Here is a 20,633-nt window from a genome sequence, read left to right on the forward strand (position 1 = left end):
GTGAAATAAAATAAGAAAACAACATGCCCCTCATTACAATGACACCTTTCAGTGTCTTAGTACTTACTAATTCCTGACATAATTCAATGACAATGAAACTAGAAACTCCTCTAAACCAAGAGGGGCATAAAGACACATAAATATAGATTGAGAAAAGACATAAATACCCTTATTTCTTGATGCTTCTCAAGATAAAACATATGTGTCAAAAAGCCCAACTTATCTTGAATGGCAAGGTTTGTGGATGTTTCAATGGGTCAAGAGGTTTAAGACAGGGAGATCCTCCTTCCCCTCTCCTCTTCAACATTGTGGCGGAATTCCTCTCTGCTATGCTATTTTTGGCCAAAGAATGTGATTGGCTTCAACCCAACAACAGCTCCTTGGCTTTCAATATTCCTGTCCTTCAATATGCGGATGACACTTTGATCTTCGGAGCAGGAACAATGGCCAACATAAAAAAAGTGAAGGCAGTTTTGGGGCTCTTCGAAATCTGCTCAGGTCAAAAAGTCAATTGGAAAAAAACTTCCTTGATGATTGGATTCAATATCAACTCGAACTCCCTCTCAGAAATGACGGAAGTGCTTGGCTGCCCAATCTCATCCACCCCTTGTACTTACCTCGGCCTTCCTATGTTCACTGGCCATATTTGCAAAGATCTCTAGACTCCAGTTATTGAGAAGATGGAATTGCAGCTTGCTTCGTTGGTTGCTCAGCAAGGCAAGAAGGTTGACTCTTTTGAAATCATGTATTGTTGGCATCCCAAACCATTATTTATCCTTCATGCCTTGCCCAACCTCTGTTTGTCAGCAACTAGATAAAATAAAGAAGTGTTTTCTTTGGAGAGGAAACAACCCTGATTTCAAATACCATTTGGTCAGTTGGGAGGAAGTCTGCCTCCGGAAGAGCTTCAGAGGTCTCGGAATCCAGCTCTCCAATGACATGAGCCAAGCCTTGCTCCTTAAATGGATTTGGAGACTCAACTCATTTGCTCTAAACATCTGGAAAAATATGTTGTTAAGCACCTAGCCAATACTACCCAAAAGACCGGCCTAGTAGATAGCGGAAAGCCAAGTACTTAAACCCAGAACCATAACATCACATCCCACCTTCACGAGCCGACGACCACGGCGGCCCACTCTAGTGACACCGCTAGGTCGCCCCCTCCGGTATTCGAACTCGCGACGTAGGTGCCCGCTCTAATACCAAATGTTAAGCACCTAGCCAATACTACCCAAAAGACCGGCCTGGTAGGTAGCAGAAAACCAAGTACTTAACCCAAAACCTTAACAGGTGCTTTCAAAGCTCGGCATTTCCTCGAATTGGTGGACCAAAGGGGTAAACAGAAGGAAATTATCTCCTATATGGAGGTCTCTCTACCTCCTTCCTCCAACTTTCTCATCGGCAGTCCGATTCTATGTGGGTGATGGCCATCACATCAGATTTTGGGAAGACTGGTGGTTGAGTGATATGCCTCTTCAGAACACTTTCCCTAGCCTCTTCAGAATTTGAAGATTGAGGAATAGTACCATAACTGAAATCGTTGATAATGGGGGATGGAACATTCAGCCTCGTCGTAGTTTATCTGAGCTAGAAGGTCTTTAAGCTAGTCGCCTTTTGGACCCTTTGCAGCAAACCAGAATTCAAGCTAACAAATCAGATAAATTAATCTGGTGGCCAAATAAAAGTGGCTCCTTCTCAGTCTCTTCCGCTTATTTTATTATTCGAGGCGGGATCACTCGTGGTCCCCAAGCATGCAGTGGAGTTCACATGGCATCTCAGTGCCCCCCCCCCCCCCCCCCAAAATAAAATTCTTCATGTGGAGTGCCTGCCGCAACAAGATTCTCTCTGCTAACAATCTCAGAATTTGTGGCCAACTCGAAGTTGACCCCATCTGCCCTTTCTGCCATGCAAATGAAGAAACTGTTAGCCGCCTGCTTCTATTATGCCCTTTCCCTTGGGGGATTTAGACGTCGATAATTAGCAGAATTGAGCTCCATGTCTGCTTCCCAGAGGACTTGGCTGCCAGCTGCCAAATGCTTGCCTTGCCCAGCTCCACACTTCTTCGAAGCCCCCTATCATCTGTGAGTGGACCCCACCACCTACTGGTGTCCATAAGTTGAATTTTGACAGATCTTCTCTGGCTTAGCGGGTTTCGATGGCGTGATTCGTGATTCTCTTGGCAACCAGATCGTCTCCCTCTACGGCCCTCTTGGTATTGCGGACTCCACGATGGTCAAGCTTCAAAGTCTTCTTAATGGACTTCGTGTTTTTCGTGATCATTGCTTCGGGCCAATTCTGATCGAGGGAGACATTAAGGTGGAGGTGGTGATCACCTGGTGCGAGAATGCCTCTTCACCTCCATGGTGCCATTGGGATGCCTTTTTTGAAATTTTGGATATTGTCAATCTTTTTTATTGTTTTTTGTCTCTCATTCCGAGATTAGCAAATTTTGTGGATGATGCTTTAGCCAAGCAAGGAGCCTCCTTGAAATCTCTTGTTGTCAGGAGTTAGCTCCTCTTTTTTGGCTCTCTTAATAAAATCACATTTCATAAAAAAAAAAAAGCCCAACTTGTTGAAAATTTGATAAATTCTCACCTCCTAAGTGTTTTTTAAAGACATCACAAACCTGATTAGCAGACTTACAAAGATAGGAATTGGGTCAGATTTCATGGAGAACTCGACCCAACTTGATTCAAAAAAACAGCGAAGGGCTTCTCCTTTCCCCGTATGGGTGAGGATAGGGAGGGGAAGGATTTTTCCGAACCTGACCCCGGGAAAAATACCCCTAACTAAAATGAGATGTTAGTTTAGAGTTAAAATAATAGAATTTTTTAACTTCTATTGGAGCATTTAAGGGAAAAAAATTGAGAAGTTGTTACCTTTATGATGTTAAAGCCCAAGGTGAAAAAACAAAGACAAAAATTGGGCTTCCAAGAGAAAGCCCTACAATTTTTTTTTCTTTCTTCCCCATTTTTATCTTGCCACCAATGTGTTAGAATCCCAATTATTGGCTCAAATGGGAGGGCTTATTTTGGAACCTAGGTGACCTAATGGATTAGTTGGATGCAAGATACACGGTGATTTTTAGGTAGATATATGGTTGAAAATAAACAAGGGGCATTGAGTTACATTTGTATTATTTTTATTTTTATTATTACGATGTTTGCATAGTACGTTGGGTAATGAATTTAAACAAATATAATTGCGTATATACGTTAGTTTAAGAGTGAGAATTTAAACACTTTTAATATAATAATTGCATTAAGTTTTTGGATATTATAAAAGTAAGTATTTGTGTAAATATTTTACTTTTTATAAATTATGTTAATAAATTAATATTATTTTGATATTACTAATATATATTAAGTTAATAAATATTTTATAATATCCTTTTTATATAATTATTTCATGTTTAGATATTACAAAATTACAATTTGATTACAATTTTAATAGTATAAAAGTAAGCATTTGTTTAATCATTATATTTAATATATTTTATTTATTAACTAATATGAATTTAATTTTCTGAAAGTCAGATATATCAAAATATTTTATTAATAAATAATCTCTCTACACTTTACACCGCACTTTCCATTGTGCACACTAATACAAACAAGTACTTTACACTGCACTTTATATTGTACACACTAACACAAACAAGTGATTCACTATCACTTTCACTTTCCCTCTCACTTTCCCCACCCCGCAAGTGGGTTTTCCAAAATTCTCCCAACATTTATTAGAGAATGATCGGTCCTCCTATAGTGGATACATTCCCTACAGACTCTATCACTATGACCACATCCACAAGTAGAGGAATCTCGCCCACGACCTCGGTTCTCAACCTTATTATTAGGCAACTAAGGATTGAGAATAGTTGCACAAGAAGCCATGCAAGTTTCTTAGTTTTGCCAGTCACTACACCTTTTGCGTGTATTACTCAGTTAAATGTTTGTTCCAGTGTAATTATTTCATCATTGGCTAATAGTTGGGCCCTTATAGCATCATATTTTGATCCCAAATCATAAAGAAAGCAAGCTACCTAAATTTTATTTTTCTCCTTAAGAATGTCTTCAGCATCCGTAGAGAAGGGATAAAAGGTGTTTATTTCCTACACAAAACTCCTCATCTCAATGAGATAGTCAATCAATAACCGATCATCCCTCTTCATATTGAAATACCAAGCATAAAGTTTATATATACGACATAAATTACTCTCCTAGGATATAATTGAAAACAAGGCATTCCACATCTCTTTGGATGTTGATAACTCAAAATCTAATCATTGAACCCCGGCTCCATGCTATTAACCAACCAAGTCGTGACTTTTATTTTTATGTAAATTGTGAATTATAAAGAGAGCAAAATTCACAACCTAGAGGGAGGGGGGCCTCCCACCACATCAAGAATTTGGAGGGATGTACCCCGTTTAGCTTGAGCATCCGCAAGATGATTAGAGGATCTAGGAACACGATTCCATATACAGTTTAGGGAGGAAGAGATGTTACAAATATCCAAAAAGATGTTTCAATGGCGCCAAGGAGGAGGATTGGACTTTGCGCACCAATCAATGATGACTTTAGAATCTCCCCCAATGATGAAGGGACCAAAGAAACGATCATAGAAGGACATCAACCCATGAAGCAACCCAGCATGTTCCATCGAGGTGGAGTCCGAGATGCCCAAGAGGCCAGCAAAGGAGAGAAGGAGGTTGTTGCAGTCATCATGGATGACACCACCAAATCCCACAAGCCCAAGACACCCGAAGGCGCTACCATCAAAGTTTAGTTTAAGGTAACCGATAGGCGGAGGGTTCCAGATAACCATAGAAGGAGGGCGATAGGCCCCAGCCACAGTAGCAACAAGACGCCAATTTCCCCGAAGGTGGGAACTTATGAGATGGAGGAAATCTTTCTTCATGAGGAGCCAAGTTGAGACATAAGCCACTATAGATTCAGCGAGTTTAGAGTCAGAGGAGCCCTTGAACTGAAATGAAACGCGCAACTAGCTATGACACGCACAATTGGAAATGAGGAGTTTACCAAGCTTGGAAAGCCGAGAGCCAACAAGTTACTGGATCATCGAAGGGAGATGACGAGTGAGGCAATACTACATCTCGATTCTATTCAAGAGGTTGGCCCAGACCGACTATGCTAAGCTGCAATGTAGGAGTACATGGGTGGCGCTTTCTGATGAGTTGTGGCAAACAGAGCACGATGGGTCGACAACAGGAGTTCCGCGACGAAGCAAGACATCGTAAGTGAGTATCTTATTCCAACAGACGCACCAGACAAAGAACCAGGCGCAAGGGGGAGCTTGAAGAGACCAAGCCACAGCTATTGGGTGGTGGCGCAGATTTACCTTGACATTATGGATCTTGTACCCTCTATCCCTTGTACTCGGTCCCATGTTCTCAAATCAGCCAAACCGGCTGCAAATTCTTGTGCTAAATTGGGTCCCTCCCTTCAATCCCTAGTTGTAAGGGGAGGCATCCCTTGATGTATTTTCTTTTTTCTTGAAATAAAATCATCGCTATTTCAAAAAAAAAAAAAAGCTCTAAGTGAAGAAGGTATGGCTCTTACCCAAAGGAAGTATATTCTTGCTTTGTTAATGAAAATTAGTTTGTTAGGGGGCAAAACCAGCAGTCCCCTATAGATGTGAGCCTAGACTTACATGATACAAGTAGACCCAAAAAAGTGAAAAATAAGACTGTATAAAAGGTATTAGGAAGTTGCTATATACTAATATTACTCGCCCAGACGTCTCCTATATTGTGAATGTAGTAAGTCAATTTATGGAAGACCCAAGGTGTGTTCATCTTAGTGTGCTATGAGAATTGTAAGATGCTTTAAAGGAGCTCCAGGTAAAAAAACTAAAGTATGTGACTTATCCTCCTTAGATATTATGGGATATTCAAATGTTGATTATGCAGGTTTAAAATTTGACAAAAGATCCACTAATGGTCACTGCACATTTGTTGGAGGTAATCTGGTCACTTGGAAAAGTAAAGAGTAGATCGTAGTAGTTCAATCAAGTGCTAAAGTATAATAAAAAGCAATAGCCCATCTAGCATGCAAATTGATGTGGGTTAAAGGTCTTATGGGAGAATTTGATTTTCCAATTAAGGAACTAATAGAGATGTTATGATAATAGAGCAGCCATTTTCATCGCAAGTAATCCTATATTTCATGAATGCACCAAAATTAGAGAAGCTATAATGAATGCAGTCACATCTGCCCCCTTATGTTCTGAGCAAGTGGTTGATATTTTTACCAAGGCAATTCCCAAAAAGAAGTTTTTGATATTATGTAACAAGCTAAGGTTCTTTGACATGTATTCCTCAACTTGAGGGGGAGTAATGAGAGGCATGAGGCTAAGGGTACACTTGTAACTAGCCCATAGTTATTCACTTTGAGATTTGGGAGTAGATTAGGAAGTTAACTTAAATTACTTTAAGTGTAGTAGTTTATAAAGGGGTAATACTATCATTTAGCCTTAACTAATGTATACATTTATCCTCATATCCTCTTTTCTTCCAATTGAAGTTGACGGGTGTTGCAGGTTTTCGCCCCAATTTCCTCTATCGCCTTCTTCAAATTTTGATTTTTACCACTTTTTTTTTTAATGATGCTGATTTTTATTAAGACAGAAGCTCAAAAGAGCAAATTACAAAGGAGGGAAATTTTCCCAAACAATGAGAGATTGTTGGGAAGTCCCGAATTTTGCCAATTTATCGGCCAAAGAGTTGGCTGATCTAGGAATGAGATTCCAATTACAATGGATAGATGATACAATGTTAGCAATGCAATCTGTGATAAGCCAGTGGCACCAAGGGGGGAGCTATCTTTGGAACACCAACTGATAACAATCTTCGAGTCTCCTTCAATGATTTTTACCACTTTACAAGCTAGATGTTTTACAAGCTAGATGTTAAAAATGCACTTCAATATGGTGACCTATAAGGAACAACCTCAAGATTGCAAGTTGAGAAAGTCAACATATAGTCTTAAACAATCTCCTCTTACATGGTTTGAAATTTTCAGCTCTATGATTCAATCTTATGGGTTTACTAGGTGCATCTTTTATCTTTTTTCTGTTTATTTTTTATTTTTTATGAAGAGAGATGGTACTCATATTATCATCATGATTGTTTATGTGAAGGATATTATCCATTGTCGTTCATCATTTGTTAAAATTTGTTGCAAGTTGGGTCTTTACAATATTCAATCCCTAGCTTGAGGGTCGATGGGGAGTGTTACACATACACTATAAACCCAAAAAGGGCTTTTTTGTCCTTTGGTTTTTCTAGGTATCAATTTAATATGCAGATGGGTAACTTTGTTGTTTACATGCAATTTTTTTTAAGAAAGTTTACAAGTAATCTTTTATTCCCTCCACTTTATAGTTCATTAAAAGAAGAAAAGAACAACAACATATAATTCAAACATCAGGAAGGTTATAAAAGAAGTTGTTCGTAGATACAATAAAAAAGTAGACCTGATCTTGATCTTCTCCAATTAAGCGACTCTGTTGGGCTGAAAGATGAATGCACTTCTCTGCCTGAGGTCGTTGGAGTTCTAAAAACCTAAAGTAAACATAATCTGTTATTACAAAAAAATAGACAAAAAGAAGTAGAAGTATCAAGTTCGACCTCCTTTGAGAATACACATTTCTTTTATTTTATTAGTTTTTTGCCTCTCAAGTACCAGTACCTGTTAGTCTCGGGTATAATGGTATGGCAAGCTTCTTCAAGTACACTCATAGTGAAGGAAACCAAGAAACATCTCTCTTGATTCTAGCCCTTGTATTGAATCATTACCTTAATTGGAGGCTTCAGCTCTTGTTGTCAGGAGTTAGCTCCTTTTGTTCTCTTTATAAATTCACATTTCATAAAAAAAATAAAAAAAAAATAAAAAATTGAAGGCTTCAGCTACTAGTTAAGTCATTGACCGTTTTCTAAGCCCATTGCTCTTCATAAGAGTGTTTGCTCATGCACTCAGAATACTTCTGCTAACTTTGGTTCCTTTGACTCTATCAAATTACAATGTAATAGAGACAAAAGTTGAAATTAGGTGGATAGTATAAGCCTTTAATTCAGAAGTTTTCAGTAAGGATATTGTCAAGAGTCATGAATAAAAAGGAAGAATTGTAATGTTTAAGTCTGGTATGTGGGAATAGTCCCATATTGATAAGTCGTATGTTATTGGTTTATAAGTGTGAGCAATAGGTCTCCTAATTGGTTAGTTATATTGGTATAGAACCAGGTTCAATTGGATGTTTGTTTAGGCCTCGGCCCAGTTTGTGCTCTGTTGAGTTTGCGCTCTTTATGTGTTGTCAAATGTCTCTAGCCTGTTAAGTGTAAGCCTGAACGTGAGAGAAAAAGCTGAGTGAGAGTAGTCCCACATTCACAAGTTTTATGACATGGTACTGGTTCATAAGGTTGAGCGATAGACTTCCTAAGTGGCTAATTATTTTGGGATAGAACCAGGTCCAATTGAACAGAAGTTGAATTATATGTGAATAGTATTTTGGTCCTTTTACCTTACCCATCTTATCTCTCTAAAGTAGGAAAGTATTCTGCTTCATATGGTAATTATATGGTTCAATTTTCAGTTTATGACATGTAAATAGGGAGATAAAAGGAGTTGAGTGTAGAAGGGTATCTATATCAATGTATCTTTTTTTTCAATTAAGTGATATACAATAGAGGAGAGGTCGATCTCCAACCTCTTCACTATTGCAGCACCCACACACTCGTCTCTCTCTCTCCCTATTTTGCCTTCTTCTTTCTCTGATCTCTTTTTCCTTTTTTTAGTTTACTACTTTTAACTTGGTATCAAATCTTTCAAATCCCCCCTACAACAGCCACCTGCTCCCCCTGTCGTGCAACAAGAACTGCTACCTCCCCTGACACCCTGACAAAGAAGGCCACGCTTTGCCAACCACCCCCCCCCCCCCCCCCCCCCAGCAATGCGTTGAACACCAATACCCTTCTGATTCTGAATCAAGCTCTAAAAATTGCAACCGACCTCGACAACACCAGAAAATCTATCCCCTCCCCTCATTGCCACCTACCAGCGAAGAAACCATGGTCAACCCAGGCAACTCTTACAGGGTGAGCCCAATACTCGGAATCCTTACCCTCAAGACCAGTCACTGGACATTATATTTTCCTCGAGATCGGCGAGTGTGCCCAAACCTATATTGAGGTTCTCTAGTCAGAGAAACACAAGTTCGATGAGGAAACATGGGCCCAGATGATGAAGTTGGACAAAATTATGAGCGTCGTCTATTCTAGCACTCTACCTGGTGATCAACCACCTTGGAAGTTCAAAAGAAACGTGGAAAATGATAATTGTCTCCTGGAATGTGCGTGGAATTGGCTCTGCCTGATGTCAGGCAAGCATTTGAAACCTTTTTTCTTCTTCCAAAGCAAATCTTGTCATCTTTCAAGAGTCAAATGCCTCTTTACTATCCCCTACTACTGTTCGAGACATCTGGTCGTCCTGGGACTTTGACTGGCTAAAGCTCGACGCTATTGGCACTTCTGGCAGCATCCTTCTTATTTGAGACTCACGGATCATTGAAGTTTCTAATAGGACCCTGGGGACCTTCTCTATTGGTATTGAGATTCGTGATAGAAATATTGGAAGCACCTGGCACCTCGTTGGTGTATATGGTCCGACTAGATACCAAGATCGTCAGCTATTTTGGGATGATCTCCTTACTATATGCATTGGCAGCTCCCCCTCCTTGTGGGCGAAAGCCCCCCCCCCAGCTAGCCGAAGTACAACCTCAAAGCGGCAGTTTGCAGACTTTATCGAAGCTTGTGATTTGGATGAAGTAGCTCTCTTTTGGAAGTCTTTCACTTAGTCTAATGGTCCTCAACCACCAATTCTATCCAAATTGGACAGCTTTTTAGCCAATGAGGACTGGTTGCGGCTTTATGATAATGTGACCGGTAGAGTTCTTGGGCACACCGTTTTTTATCATTGGCCCATCTTGCTTGACATTCATTTCAAAAGTTGGGGTCCCTCACCATTTCGGTTTGTCAATTCTTGGTTCAACAACAACAGCTTTATCTCGGTTGTTTTGAATGGCTGGGCTGGTCTCAATGTTCATGGGCCACAAGGTTGGTACCTCCCTCAAAAACTTAAGTTACTCAAACAGCACCTCAAATCTTGGTCCTTGAAGCGCCAGTCTCAACAGTTGGATGAAAAGAGCTCTCTCCTCAACCAGCTTGCCATCCTCGAGGCTACTGAAGAAATCAGGTGTCTCTCTTCCAATGAACTAGCTCAACGTTTTTTTTCCATTCAAAACCAACTTCAAACTTTCGCACATAATGAGCTCATATGTTGGAAACAACTAGCCCGCTTTAAGTGGCTCTCTGAGGGCGACGCCGACACAAAATTTTTCCATGTTGTGGCCTTTGCTAGGCATCGTGCCAATCGAATTACCTCATTGTGTGTTAACAGCGGGGCAACCTCCGATCAGCACTCCATTACTAACTCGTTGGTGAGCTTTTTTGCAAATTTCTATATAGAAACTTGGCCCTGAAGACCTTTCATCCAGAATGTTCAACTTGCGCGACTGCCAACCTGATTGAGCTCCCCTTCTCTACGAGTGAAATTGAAAAAGCTACCCTGGGCCTCCCTTGTGACCAGGCTCCCGGTCCTGATGGTTATAATGGCAAGTTTTATTGTTGTTGTTGGCCTATCATTCAAGAAGACGTTTACAAGACTTGTATCACCGAGGAATAACATATTGAATCATTGGGGCTTCTTTCATAGCCCTTGTTCCCAAGAAAACAAATGTCAAACAACCCCCAGATTTTCCACCCAATTAGTCTCACCACGAGCACTTACAAGATCCTCGCCAACCAGTTCAAAGTTGTTCGTCCCTTTGTCATCCATCATGGGCAATGCACGTTCATTAAAGGCCGAAATATTCTTGATTTTGCAATGTCGAGCCATGAGCTTCTACACTACTTCAGGACGATAAAACTCCCCCGCTTTGTGTTTAAATTGAACTTTGAAAAGGCTTTCGATAGGGTCAACTAGAGGCTTCTTGTTTGCCTCCTCACCAAAATGGATTTTGGCCAAAGATGGCGCTTCTGGATCAACAGCTACATATCATCCGCCTCTTATTCCCTTCTTATCAACGGTATTGTATGTGGTCTCTTCAAGGGTCTCGTGGAATTCGGCAGGGCAACCCCTATCATCGTTGCTCTTCAACATCATTGTTGAATATCTCTCTTCTTTGGTTTACTCGGCCAAAGAGAAGGGATGGCTGCTGCCAATTGCTGATCATGCTGATTTTGATGTCCCCAAACTTCAATTCGCAAATGGCACGGCCTATTTTGGTGTTGGTGTTAGGTTGTAGAGCCTAATTAACGCCCTTCGCTGAGTCGGTACGCTGATCGACCTTCGCGATAAGGTCTTTGTGGGGGTTGGAAGGGGGGCGGGAAGCCCCCCTCCCGGGGGTGTGCGGGCAGAGCCCTCGCCAAGTCCACGATATATTAACTGTTGTTTCATTAAGGGCAGTTTGGAAATTTTACTCTCGTATCGCGGTTGCCCCAATTTCCTTTTTATATTTGGGGTGCCACTATTAGGGTTTAATAATCTGAGGAGCATCTTGATTTGCGGCCCGAGAGAGGTTAGAGAAAGACACTTGTAAGTGTGTGCGATTTCTCATGTAAACTATTTCATCTTTATAGTAGATTACTGCAACGGTGGAAGATAGGACGTAGTCTCATCTTGAGGCGAACCTGCATAAATTTTGTTGTCTTTTTTCTGTACTTGTTTTTTTCTTCTTTCGTGATTATTATTATTGCTCTTGTTAGTTTGGAATTAGGGCATCTAATTCCTAATAGTTGGTACTAGTTAGAAAACTATGGGCCCTTCTCGGATTATTTGAGATTTCTTCAGGAGAGCTGATTAACTGACGAAAAACTATCCTCTTCAGATACCAGATTGACTCGGAGACCTTTATGCTTATGGCTGATTTTCTAGGATGTTTGTTGGGCACCACTCCATCAACCTACCTCGATCTCCCGCTCTTTGACAGTAGACCAAGTACTTTACAACGGCTAGCCAATACACCCAAAAGACCGATCTGTTAGGTGCGGAAAGCTACCAACTACAAGAGTGGACGGAACCACTCTGACACCCACCCCGCCCATTCTTGACCGCCTCTCACGGGATTTGAATGCGGGACGTGGCGTGCCCAACTCTGATACCATGACAACGGCTAGCCAATACACCCAAAAGACCGATCTGTTAGGTGCGGAAAGCTACTGCCTACAAGAGTGGACAGAACCACTCTGACAGTACTAGCCTCTGGTCCCCTCTAATTGAGAAGTTCGATCATCGACTGGCTACTAGGCGTGCCAAGTTCCTCTCCAATGCAAGCAGACTCACTCTCTTGAAATCTTGTCTTGTTGGCCTCCCGAATTACTATCTCCTCTTCATGCATTGCCCGGCCTCTGCATGCAAAAGAATTGATACCATAAGAAAGCGCTTCCTCTGGCGAAGATCCGATGACCCATTCCATTATCATCTTGTCAACTGGAAGGATGTTTGCCTCCCCCAATTGTTGGGTGGACTTGGTATCCGCTCCACTAAAGAAATGAATCAAGCTCTTCTCCACAAGTGGATATGGAACTTCAATGCCCATCGTGCTTCATACTGGACACCCATAGTGTCTTTTAAGCTACAATGTCCAAGTCTTTGGTGGACTGAAGGGGGGAGACACCGACGCCCTTCCCCCATATGGTCCCCATGCTACCACTATTCAAAAGCACCACTTCTTTCTTTGTTGGTAATGGTCAGAGGCTCCTTTTCTAGCGGGATGTTTGGTGTGGTAATCGCCCCCATATGGACACATTCGGTTCTCTTTTCGTCATCTCTTCGTGGCAAGACGCCATTATTGCGGATGTATGGCGCAATCGATACTAGGATTTCCAGCTCAGACGGAGGCTTCGTGATTATGAGACCAATGACCTCTGTGCTCTTCTATCTACTCTTACTCTGATAGTAATCCGGGGCCACATACAAGATAGGATGATTTGGAAACCAAACAAGAATGGCCTATTCTCAGTGACCTTTGCATATTATCATATCAAAGGTTGGACAACTAACCCCTCTGAGCATGACGCCGTTGCTACCTGGAAACTATCCGCCCCAAACAAAATTAAGTTTTTCATATGGACAGCCATCAGAGAGAAGATACTTACTGCTGACAAAGATACTTACTGCTGACAATCTTATCAGGCGTGGTTTTTCTAGTCCCAATGTTGTCTGCCCTCTCTATGACACCTGCAATGAATCAGTCTAACATGTCCTCCACTACAACTATTCTTAGACAGTCAAGATGGGCATTTTTCAGAAACTTGATCTTCAACTCAGCCTTCCTCAAGATTTAATTGGAACCATTCGTCTGGTTATGAGCATCCATCTCCCCAAGCTCGGCAAAATCCTCTTATCTGCTTGTCTTGCACATGTTCCCTGGTGCATTTGGCTGGAGCATAACAACAGGCGTTTTAATCATAAGTTCAGCAGCGTTGACACCACTATCGAGTCGGCAGTGAACCTTATTTCCAACAGGCTTCTCTCATCATGAATTCTCTGCGCTCAAGGGGATGCCACTTTGAATAAATTGGTGTATCTTCGTAGACATGTCTGGTCCATCCAAGCCTCCAGCTACGGTTGAATGGTCCCCCCCTCCTTTAGGCAGTATTAAACTGAACTTTGACGGTAGCACTTTGGGATGTCCGAGACCTGTTGGCTTTGGGGGAGTCTTTCGAAACTCCTCGGGTGAGGCAATCTTGTCTTATGCAGGGCCCTTAGGGTTTGCTTATTCTACCACCGCCGAAGTCTCTGCTCTCGTACATGACTTGAATGTTTCAAGGAACAGCTCTTTGGGCACCTCCTCATTGAAAGTGACTTCAGCGTTTTTATTGGTTGGGGCTCGGGTTCATCTTCTTCCCCTTGGAACCACTAGCCTACCTTGCATTCCATCTCTGAAATTGTATCTATCATTTCTTGCCCTTGGAACCATGTAAACAAATCGGCAAACTCTTTTGCCGAAAAACTAGCTAAAGTTGGGACTTCCCTCCAATCCCTCATTGTTTGATATGATTCCCCCCCCCCCCCCCCCCCCCCCCCCCCCCCCCCCTGATGTAATTGTTTCCTTTCACCATTTCAAAAAAAAAAACTTGGTATCAAAGCAATAAGATCAAGTAATAGAGAAGCTTCAACCAGTTTTATTCCCTATTCTAAGTCTATCGAGACACCCATGGAAGTGAATCAAAATCTTCATGAAGACAATAGTCCAATGCTCAAGGGAAAGACCATGTATGGACAACCAGTGGGTAAATTGATTTATACAACAATAACTCTACTCGACATTTAATTTTTTGAAAGTATGGTTAGCCAATTCATAGAAACCCCTAAGAAGATTTACTTAAGAGGCTGTCTAAAGACTATTGAGGTATCAGAAGGGAGCATCAAGGAAAGGCTTAGTATATAAGCTTCTTGGTCATTTGCAAATTGTAGAGTATTCTGATACTGATTATGGAAGTTGTAAGCTGGACAAGAAGTCAACCATTGGATACTATGTGTTTGTTTGACGAAACTTTTTTTTTTTTTAAGTAGTACTGAGTTATATTAAAATGCTCAAAAGAGCAAGATTACAAGGAGGGGGAACCATCCCAAATGTGGTGACGAAACTTAATCGACTGAAAGAGCAAGAAACAGAACGTGGTGAGGCACTCTAGTAGAAAGATAGAACACCAAGCAATGGCTCATAATGCGAGTGAATTTTTGCGGGCAAGATCTGTCTTAACTGAATTTCGGTTCGCTCTATGGTGATATATTCTGACAACCAAGTTGTCATCTTCATTGCTAATAATCTAGTCTTCCATGAAAGGACCAAGCATGTTTTGCAGTGATAAGTGGTGCAATAGTCACTCTGTATGCTAAGTTTGTTGAACAGATTGGAGACATGTTTACTAAGGCTTTGGAAAAGACAAAGTTCAGGAATTTTTGTAAAAAAACTGGGACTTCTTGGTATATATGCTCCAATTTGGGGAGTGTTGAATTATATGTAATGATATTTTGGTCCTTTTACCTTACTTATATTATCCCTCTAGAGTAGGAACATGTTGTACCATATGATAGTTATACGATTCATTTATTAGTTTTTATGTCATATAATTAGGACATACAAGAATGGAGGAGAGGGGAATTTCTGACAATGAATTCTATTTTCACTCGAGTGATACATAATAACGGAGAGATCAATTTCTGACCTTTCAAAGAGTGCAGCATCAATGCACTCTTCTCTCTCGCATCTTTCTTCCTTTTTTTGGTTTACTACTTTCAACAAAAAGATTGAGGTGGAGAGATCAACTATGCTGACCTATTCTATTTCACAAAAGTGATACAACCTGGTGCATTATTCCTCTTCCCTAACTTATTTACTTTCCTAATTTCTGATTTTCCAAGCACAAATCTGGTTTATTTTAGAACTCTGTCAATAGTTTGAACTCCATCTACTGGAAAATCTCTCTCTCTCTCTCTCTCTCTCTATATATATATATATGTTTTTTACCCTTTCACCCATACATTAAAAATATAAGTAGAGAAGTTCATTTCAGGCACTATTAGTGCACAAGAAAAGTTTCAAGGGAGTGTAAATTCTCTACACAAAGTGCCTAAAATGTGCTAGTGCACATAGATGATTTAGGTAGATTCACATTCCTTAGAGAGAGGAAACATTCTTTTAAGGAAAACAAAAAACAGAGAGTGAAATTCTATCTTAAAAGATAGAATTCCACTTTTCCTAAGGAATTTTTGAGTGAAATGATGTAGATGATGTCATCCTCAACATCAATTATATATTTAAATTAAGAAGATAAATGTCCCCATTTTTCTTGTATACTTTCCATGTAAAAACACTAACATAGAAAAAGCATACTCTCTAGGGAAAGTGAATCATCAAAGAAATATTTTTTTTCAAATGGGCCAAGGAATGAACTTTCATTTTCTCCTTCCTTAGGGGGGGTTAGTCCACAATGAAGTGGAATGAATTACCCCCGCATTACTTAGTTCATCCCATTTATGGCATTAGTCTAGAATGATTTGAATTGAAGTGAGATAACACCATTTCATTCGCTCAGGCAAAAACGGGGGAAAGTTGTTTCCTACCTATTTTGCAAATCATCCACTTTCCACGCGCGACGCGCGTTGCTTCTTCCCCTCCCCCTTCTCGTCAGCCTCTCCAGACGCAGAACCCCCTCGGCCTCCCTCTCTTCCCCCCCCCCCCCCCCCCCCTCCTCCGCGATTTTTTTTCTTCCCTCTGCCCCCACCTCCGTCGCAGAGCACGGGAGGCTCTGTCACAGAGCCCCTCGGCCTCCCTCTCTTTCCGCCCCCCCCCCCCCCCCCCCCCCCCCCCCGTCGGCCTTCCTTCCTCCCTCTCTCGACCTCCGTCGCAGAGCACGGGAGGCCAGAGCCCCTCGGCCTCCTGGCTTCTCTTCTCTCTCGGCCTCCCTATTTTCTCCCTCTCGGCCCACCGTCGGAGCGTCGCCGCCATCGCCCGCTGCTGTTGCCAAGATCGCCGCAGAGGAAGACGAAGACGATATTTAATTTTTCCTAAGTTAGGAAAAATTAAACATCATCGGTTTAATTATCCAATTAATTAAACCATTAGTTTTTATTTTTTGTTAATATATTATTAAATAATAATATTTAAAATGTATATTATGTTATTGATAAATTAATATATTTATTTATTTATTATGTATTTATTTATTTATATTAAAAATAATGAGTTTTAATGTTAAACTATATCTTATGTTATTACAGAATAATTTATTTATTTATTATATTCACTTATGTTATTTTTAACTTTTTTTTTTTAAATAATTTATTCTAGTCACACGTAATTAGTATATTAATTTATAATAAACTGTAATCATTAATTGGTTTAATTATCCAATTGTTATAATTAATTAAACCATAATTATTGTTTTAATTTATAATAAATTATAATCATTAAGTAATATAATATAATTTTTCATTAATTAAGATATTAATATATTCTAATACTACACGTTAAATCACTTATAAGTGTAGTAACCACGTTTATTTTTGTTAATTATATGTTTAGGTATATGTTCTATTTAAGTATATTATAAAATGTTACTTATTCTCTTTTTTATATCATATTTTTCATTTAGGGGCACTAACACTGGAATCTGTTTTCCAGCCACTTGAACTCGTCTATACTAACACCCAAACATGAATTGAAGTGGAAACAATTCATCTCACTTCAATTCAATTTTTCACTTCATTCCCACTTCATTGTGGACTAACCCCCCCTTAGGTGATCTACTTTCTCCATACTATCCACCCTCCCTCTTCCACCACAAAACACCAGGACAGACCTTTCAGAGTAATCACTCTATAGTTCAGTTATATGCATTTAAACCTCACAAGGTCATATTAGTTACTAAAATTCAAGTAAGATCATAAGATCATAGAGTGTCAATATCAACTTACCTCTGGTGTAGAACCTGATTTCATGCTTTTCTTCTTTCCAAATTTGGTATTATTATTTTCCTGCTTCACCTTTACCACATGAGTATGTCGAATAGGTGACTGAATATTGGGGCTTATGGCAGTAGTAGTGATCTCACTCTTCACCTCTTTAAGGCTATCTGCAGTTGTCTGATTCTTTTTACCTTTGTCTTTCAAATTTTGCAATCTGCTACTTGATCCTCTCGTCTGAGAGGTATTTGCACCAACCTTAAGATCGTCCTTTTCCCCTTCTGAGGCAATGACATTTTTCCCATTATAACAAGGCTCTGCCTTTTGATCCGCCCATGATTTACCTGCACAACTACTCCTTTTGAGAACTTTATTTCCGTCTTCACAGAACGGTTCTCGACTTTCCTCTTTACTGTTTGTTAAACTCTGTGTCGTAGAGGTTTGACTTTCCTTGCAAATCACTTCACCTTGAGATGGATTTACTTTCCTGCCCACAGACCGTGATTTTTTTCTACATCTTAATCTTGACTTAATGTCAGAAGAACTTTTAATAGCCTCATTTCTAGACTCACTCAGACATTCTGGATGCACACCTTCTCCTCTCTTCACTTCAATAAGATTTCTTCTTTCTCGTTCTGTGAAGGTACTCGAGCTGCAGTTCCATGCATCACTGGCAACAAACCTGTGTCCTTCCTTCTCGCAGCTTACATTTGTTTCACTTCTAACAGAGGCTTTCTCTTCCATAGATGAACAGCTGAAGCTTGCATTTTGATTTTTGCTGCCTTCATTCTCCAAACCATTGTCACCAAAGTTTTGAACGTATTTAACAAGGTTATTGATGGAGGCTACAGATGAAGCAAAAGCAATTGGAGTCTTCGATGATTCATCAAAAGAAGTCACTCTTGTTGGAGATCTTCCAGCCACACCTTCTTTAAGATGATCAATGGTGTGTATATCCCAATCAAAAGGAAATCCCATCATAAAAATGCTGCAAACCTGTTCAGTGGGTTGTCAGAAGTAATATGATGTGAAATTAAAGAAAGTAATATTAAGAAGCACCAAGGCCTTCAGCTGAGTGGCCATATGAATCGTTTTGAATGTAAGGACATGGGTCCAAGTCAGTAGGATATGGTATTTGTCAACAGATGATTTATACTAAGGGAATTTCAGTCATTACGCGGTCCAGGGGTAGTCATGTCATTGTGCCTGTTAGTAGTCTCCTTTTAAGTGTTTGGTAGGTATATTTATGTTGATGGAGCAGTATTGTCTTATTGTATTTTGTAACTTAAAAGTGTCTTAAGTAATAGGCATTTATGGTTTGGGGAAATTTAGTCCTCAGATGGAATATTTTATTAACAGAACAGATATGTTAAAAAATTTGCCTTGATCAAAAAAAGAGAACAGATCTAAGGGAGAGAGCTTGACCAATCAACCCTACTCTCCTCTTCTCTTCTTTGCACAAACTGCTTGAAAAATAAGAATCCTGGAGAGATTTAGAAGAGAGGGATAGAAGAAATTGAGAAGAGAAGAGAGTTTGAGGAAAAACAGCAAGAGCTGCTTTGAGATTAGGCCCAAAATTCAAGCCCGTCCCCTCTTTATAACATCAGAGTGGCTTGATGTATAAGGACAATAATGCCCCAAGGTACAATATCCCTTATAACTTTCTTTAATACAAAACAAAATTATACTAAATTTGAAACATAGTATAAAGACAAGTAACCTAACATGCTGGAATCATATGACCTACACATGAGTTTCGTAAAATGACCAAACTACCCTTGCATCAGTATTTTAACATTCTCCCCCAAGCTGGAGAGTAAATAACCATTAGTCCTAGCTAGTCACAAAATGCAAGATGTTCACACTCTCTAAGAGGTATGTGAACACGTCTCCAAGTTGTTCTGAAGACCACATAAAGACAAATAACCTAACATGCTGGAATCATATGACCTCCACATGAGTTTGGTAAATGACCAAACTACCCTTGCATCAGTATTTTAATACTCCCCCTCAAGTTGAAGAGCGAATTACCAATAGTCCCAGCTAGTCACAAAATGCAAGGTGTTCACGCCTTCCAAGAGGTTTTGTGAACACATCTTCAAGTTGTTCTGAAGACTTCACATACAGGGTTCCTTTGCATGCAACATCCCTAATGAAGTGCCAATCAACTTTTATATACTTTGTCCTTTCATGGAACACCGAACAATTGGCTATGAATATAGCAGTTTGATCATCACATTTCATAACTATAGGTTCGGGAGTAGGAACCCAAACTCAACAAGAACATATTTTGCCTACATAAGCTCACTAACTGTATGAGCCGTCACCCTGTATTTTGCTTATGCACTAGATCTAGCAATGACAGTTTGTTTCTTGCTCTTCCAACTCCTAGGTTACCTCCAACAGAACAACAGTAACCAATAGTAGATCTTCTATCCATTTTACACCCAGCATAAATTACATCTGAATATCCCAATCCATCAACCTTTTCTCATTTTGAGTATATAATAAGTCTTTCCCAGGAGCACCTTTCATATATTTCAAAATTCTTTGAGGCGCCTCTAAAAGTACTAGTTTTTGGTTTTCCATGAATTGGCTTACTACTTTTGGGTAGGATATATCCAACCCAGTAACCGTTGCATAAATCAATTTTTCAAGTAGGTGTCTATACTGGATCTTATCCTTGAGAACAAGACAGTGAGAGTCATGAAGTTCAGCATTTACTTCTAAAGGAGTATCCACTAGCTTAACTCCCAAGAAACCATACTCTTGCAACATATATACAATATACTACATAGAACAACACCCTTCTTGCTCCAAGCAACTTCAATACCTAGAAAATATTTCAATTGTCCCAAATCTTTAGTTTGAAAGTGTCTAGACAATTATGTTTGTACTTTCTAAATTCCTTCCAAGTCACTCCCCTTGACCACACCGGTCTATAGTATTTATTACTTCAATACCATCCTCTAACTCATACCCTTCCCCCACACAGTTCAACCATGCTCATAACGAACCTCCCCACAAATCTTCCCTCACTCCCTTTTACCACACCTGGTCCTATCTTCCGTCACACATCGCCCT

General features: G+C 40.1%; 1 protein-coding gene across 5 annotated transcripts in view; it reads right to left on the reverse strand.

The window, feature by feature from the left end:
- LOC137940756 (kinetochore-associated protein KNL-2 homolog) overlaps window positions 1-20,633 on the reverse strand; it is a 43,614-nt gene that overhangs the window by 17,539 nt on the left and 5,442 nt on the right. For 4 of the 5 annotated variants that reach the window (XM_068785897.1, XM_068785892.1, XM_068785895.1 and 1 more), the window contains exons 4-5: window positions 17,562-18,545; window positions 7,498-7,585 (exon numbers count right to left, since the gene is read on the reverse strand). In XM_068785897.1, the coding sequence (XP_068641998.1) occupies window positions 7,498-7,585; window positions 17,562-18,545 (1,072 nt within the window). The remainder of the gene's footprint in view (window positions 1-7,497; window positions 7,586-17,561; window positions 18,546-20,633) is intronic. The other variant, XM_068785902.1, reaches the window with a different exon arrangement.

Source organism: Aristolochia californica, unplaced genomic scaffold, assembly GCF_029961685.1.
Source record: "Aristolochia californica isolate CCGP_79_NKW_82.1479 unplaced genomic scaffold, dmAriCali1.0.hap1 SCAF_10, whole genome shotgun sequence".
Lineage (NCBI taxonomy): Eukaryota > Viridiplantae > Streptophyta > Magnoliopsida > Piperales > Aristolochiaceae > Aristolochia > Aristolochia californica.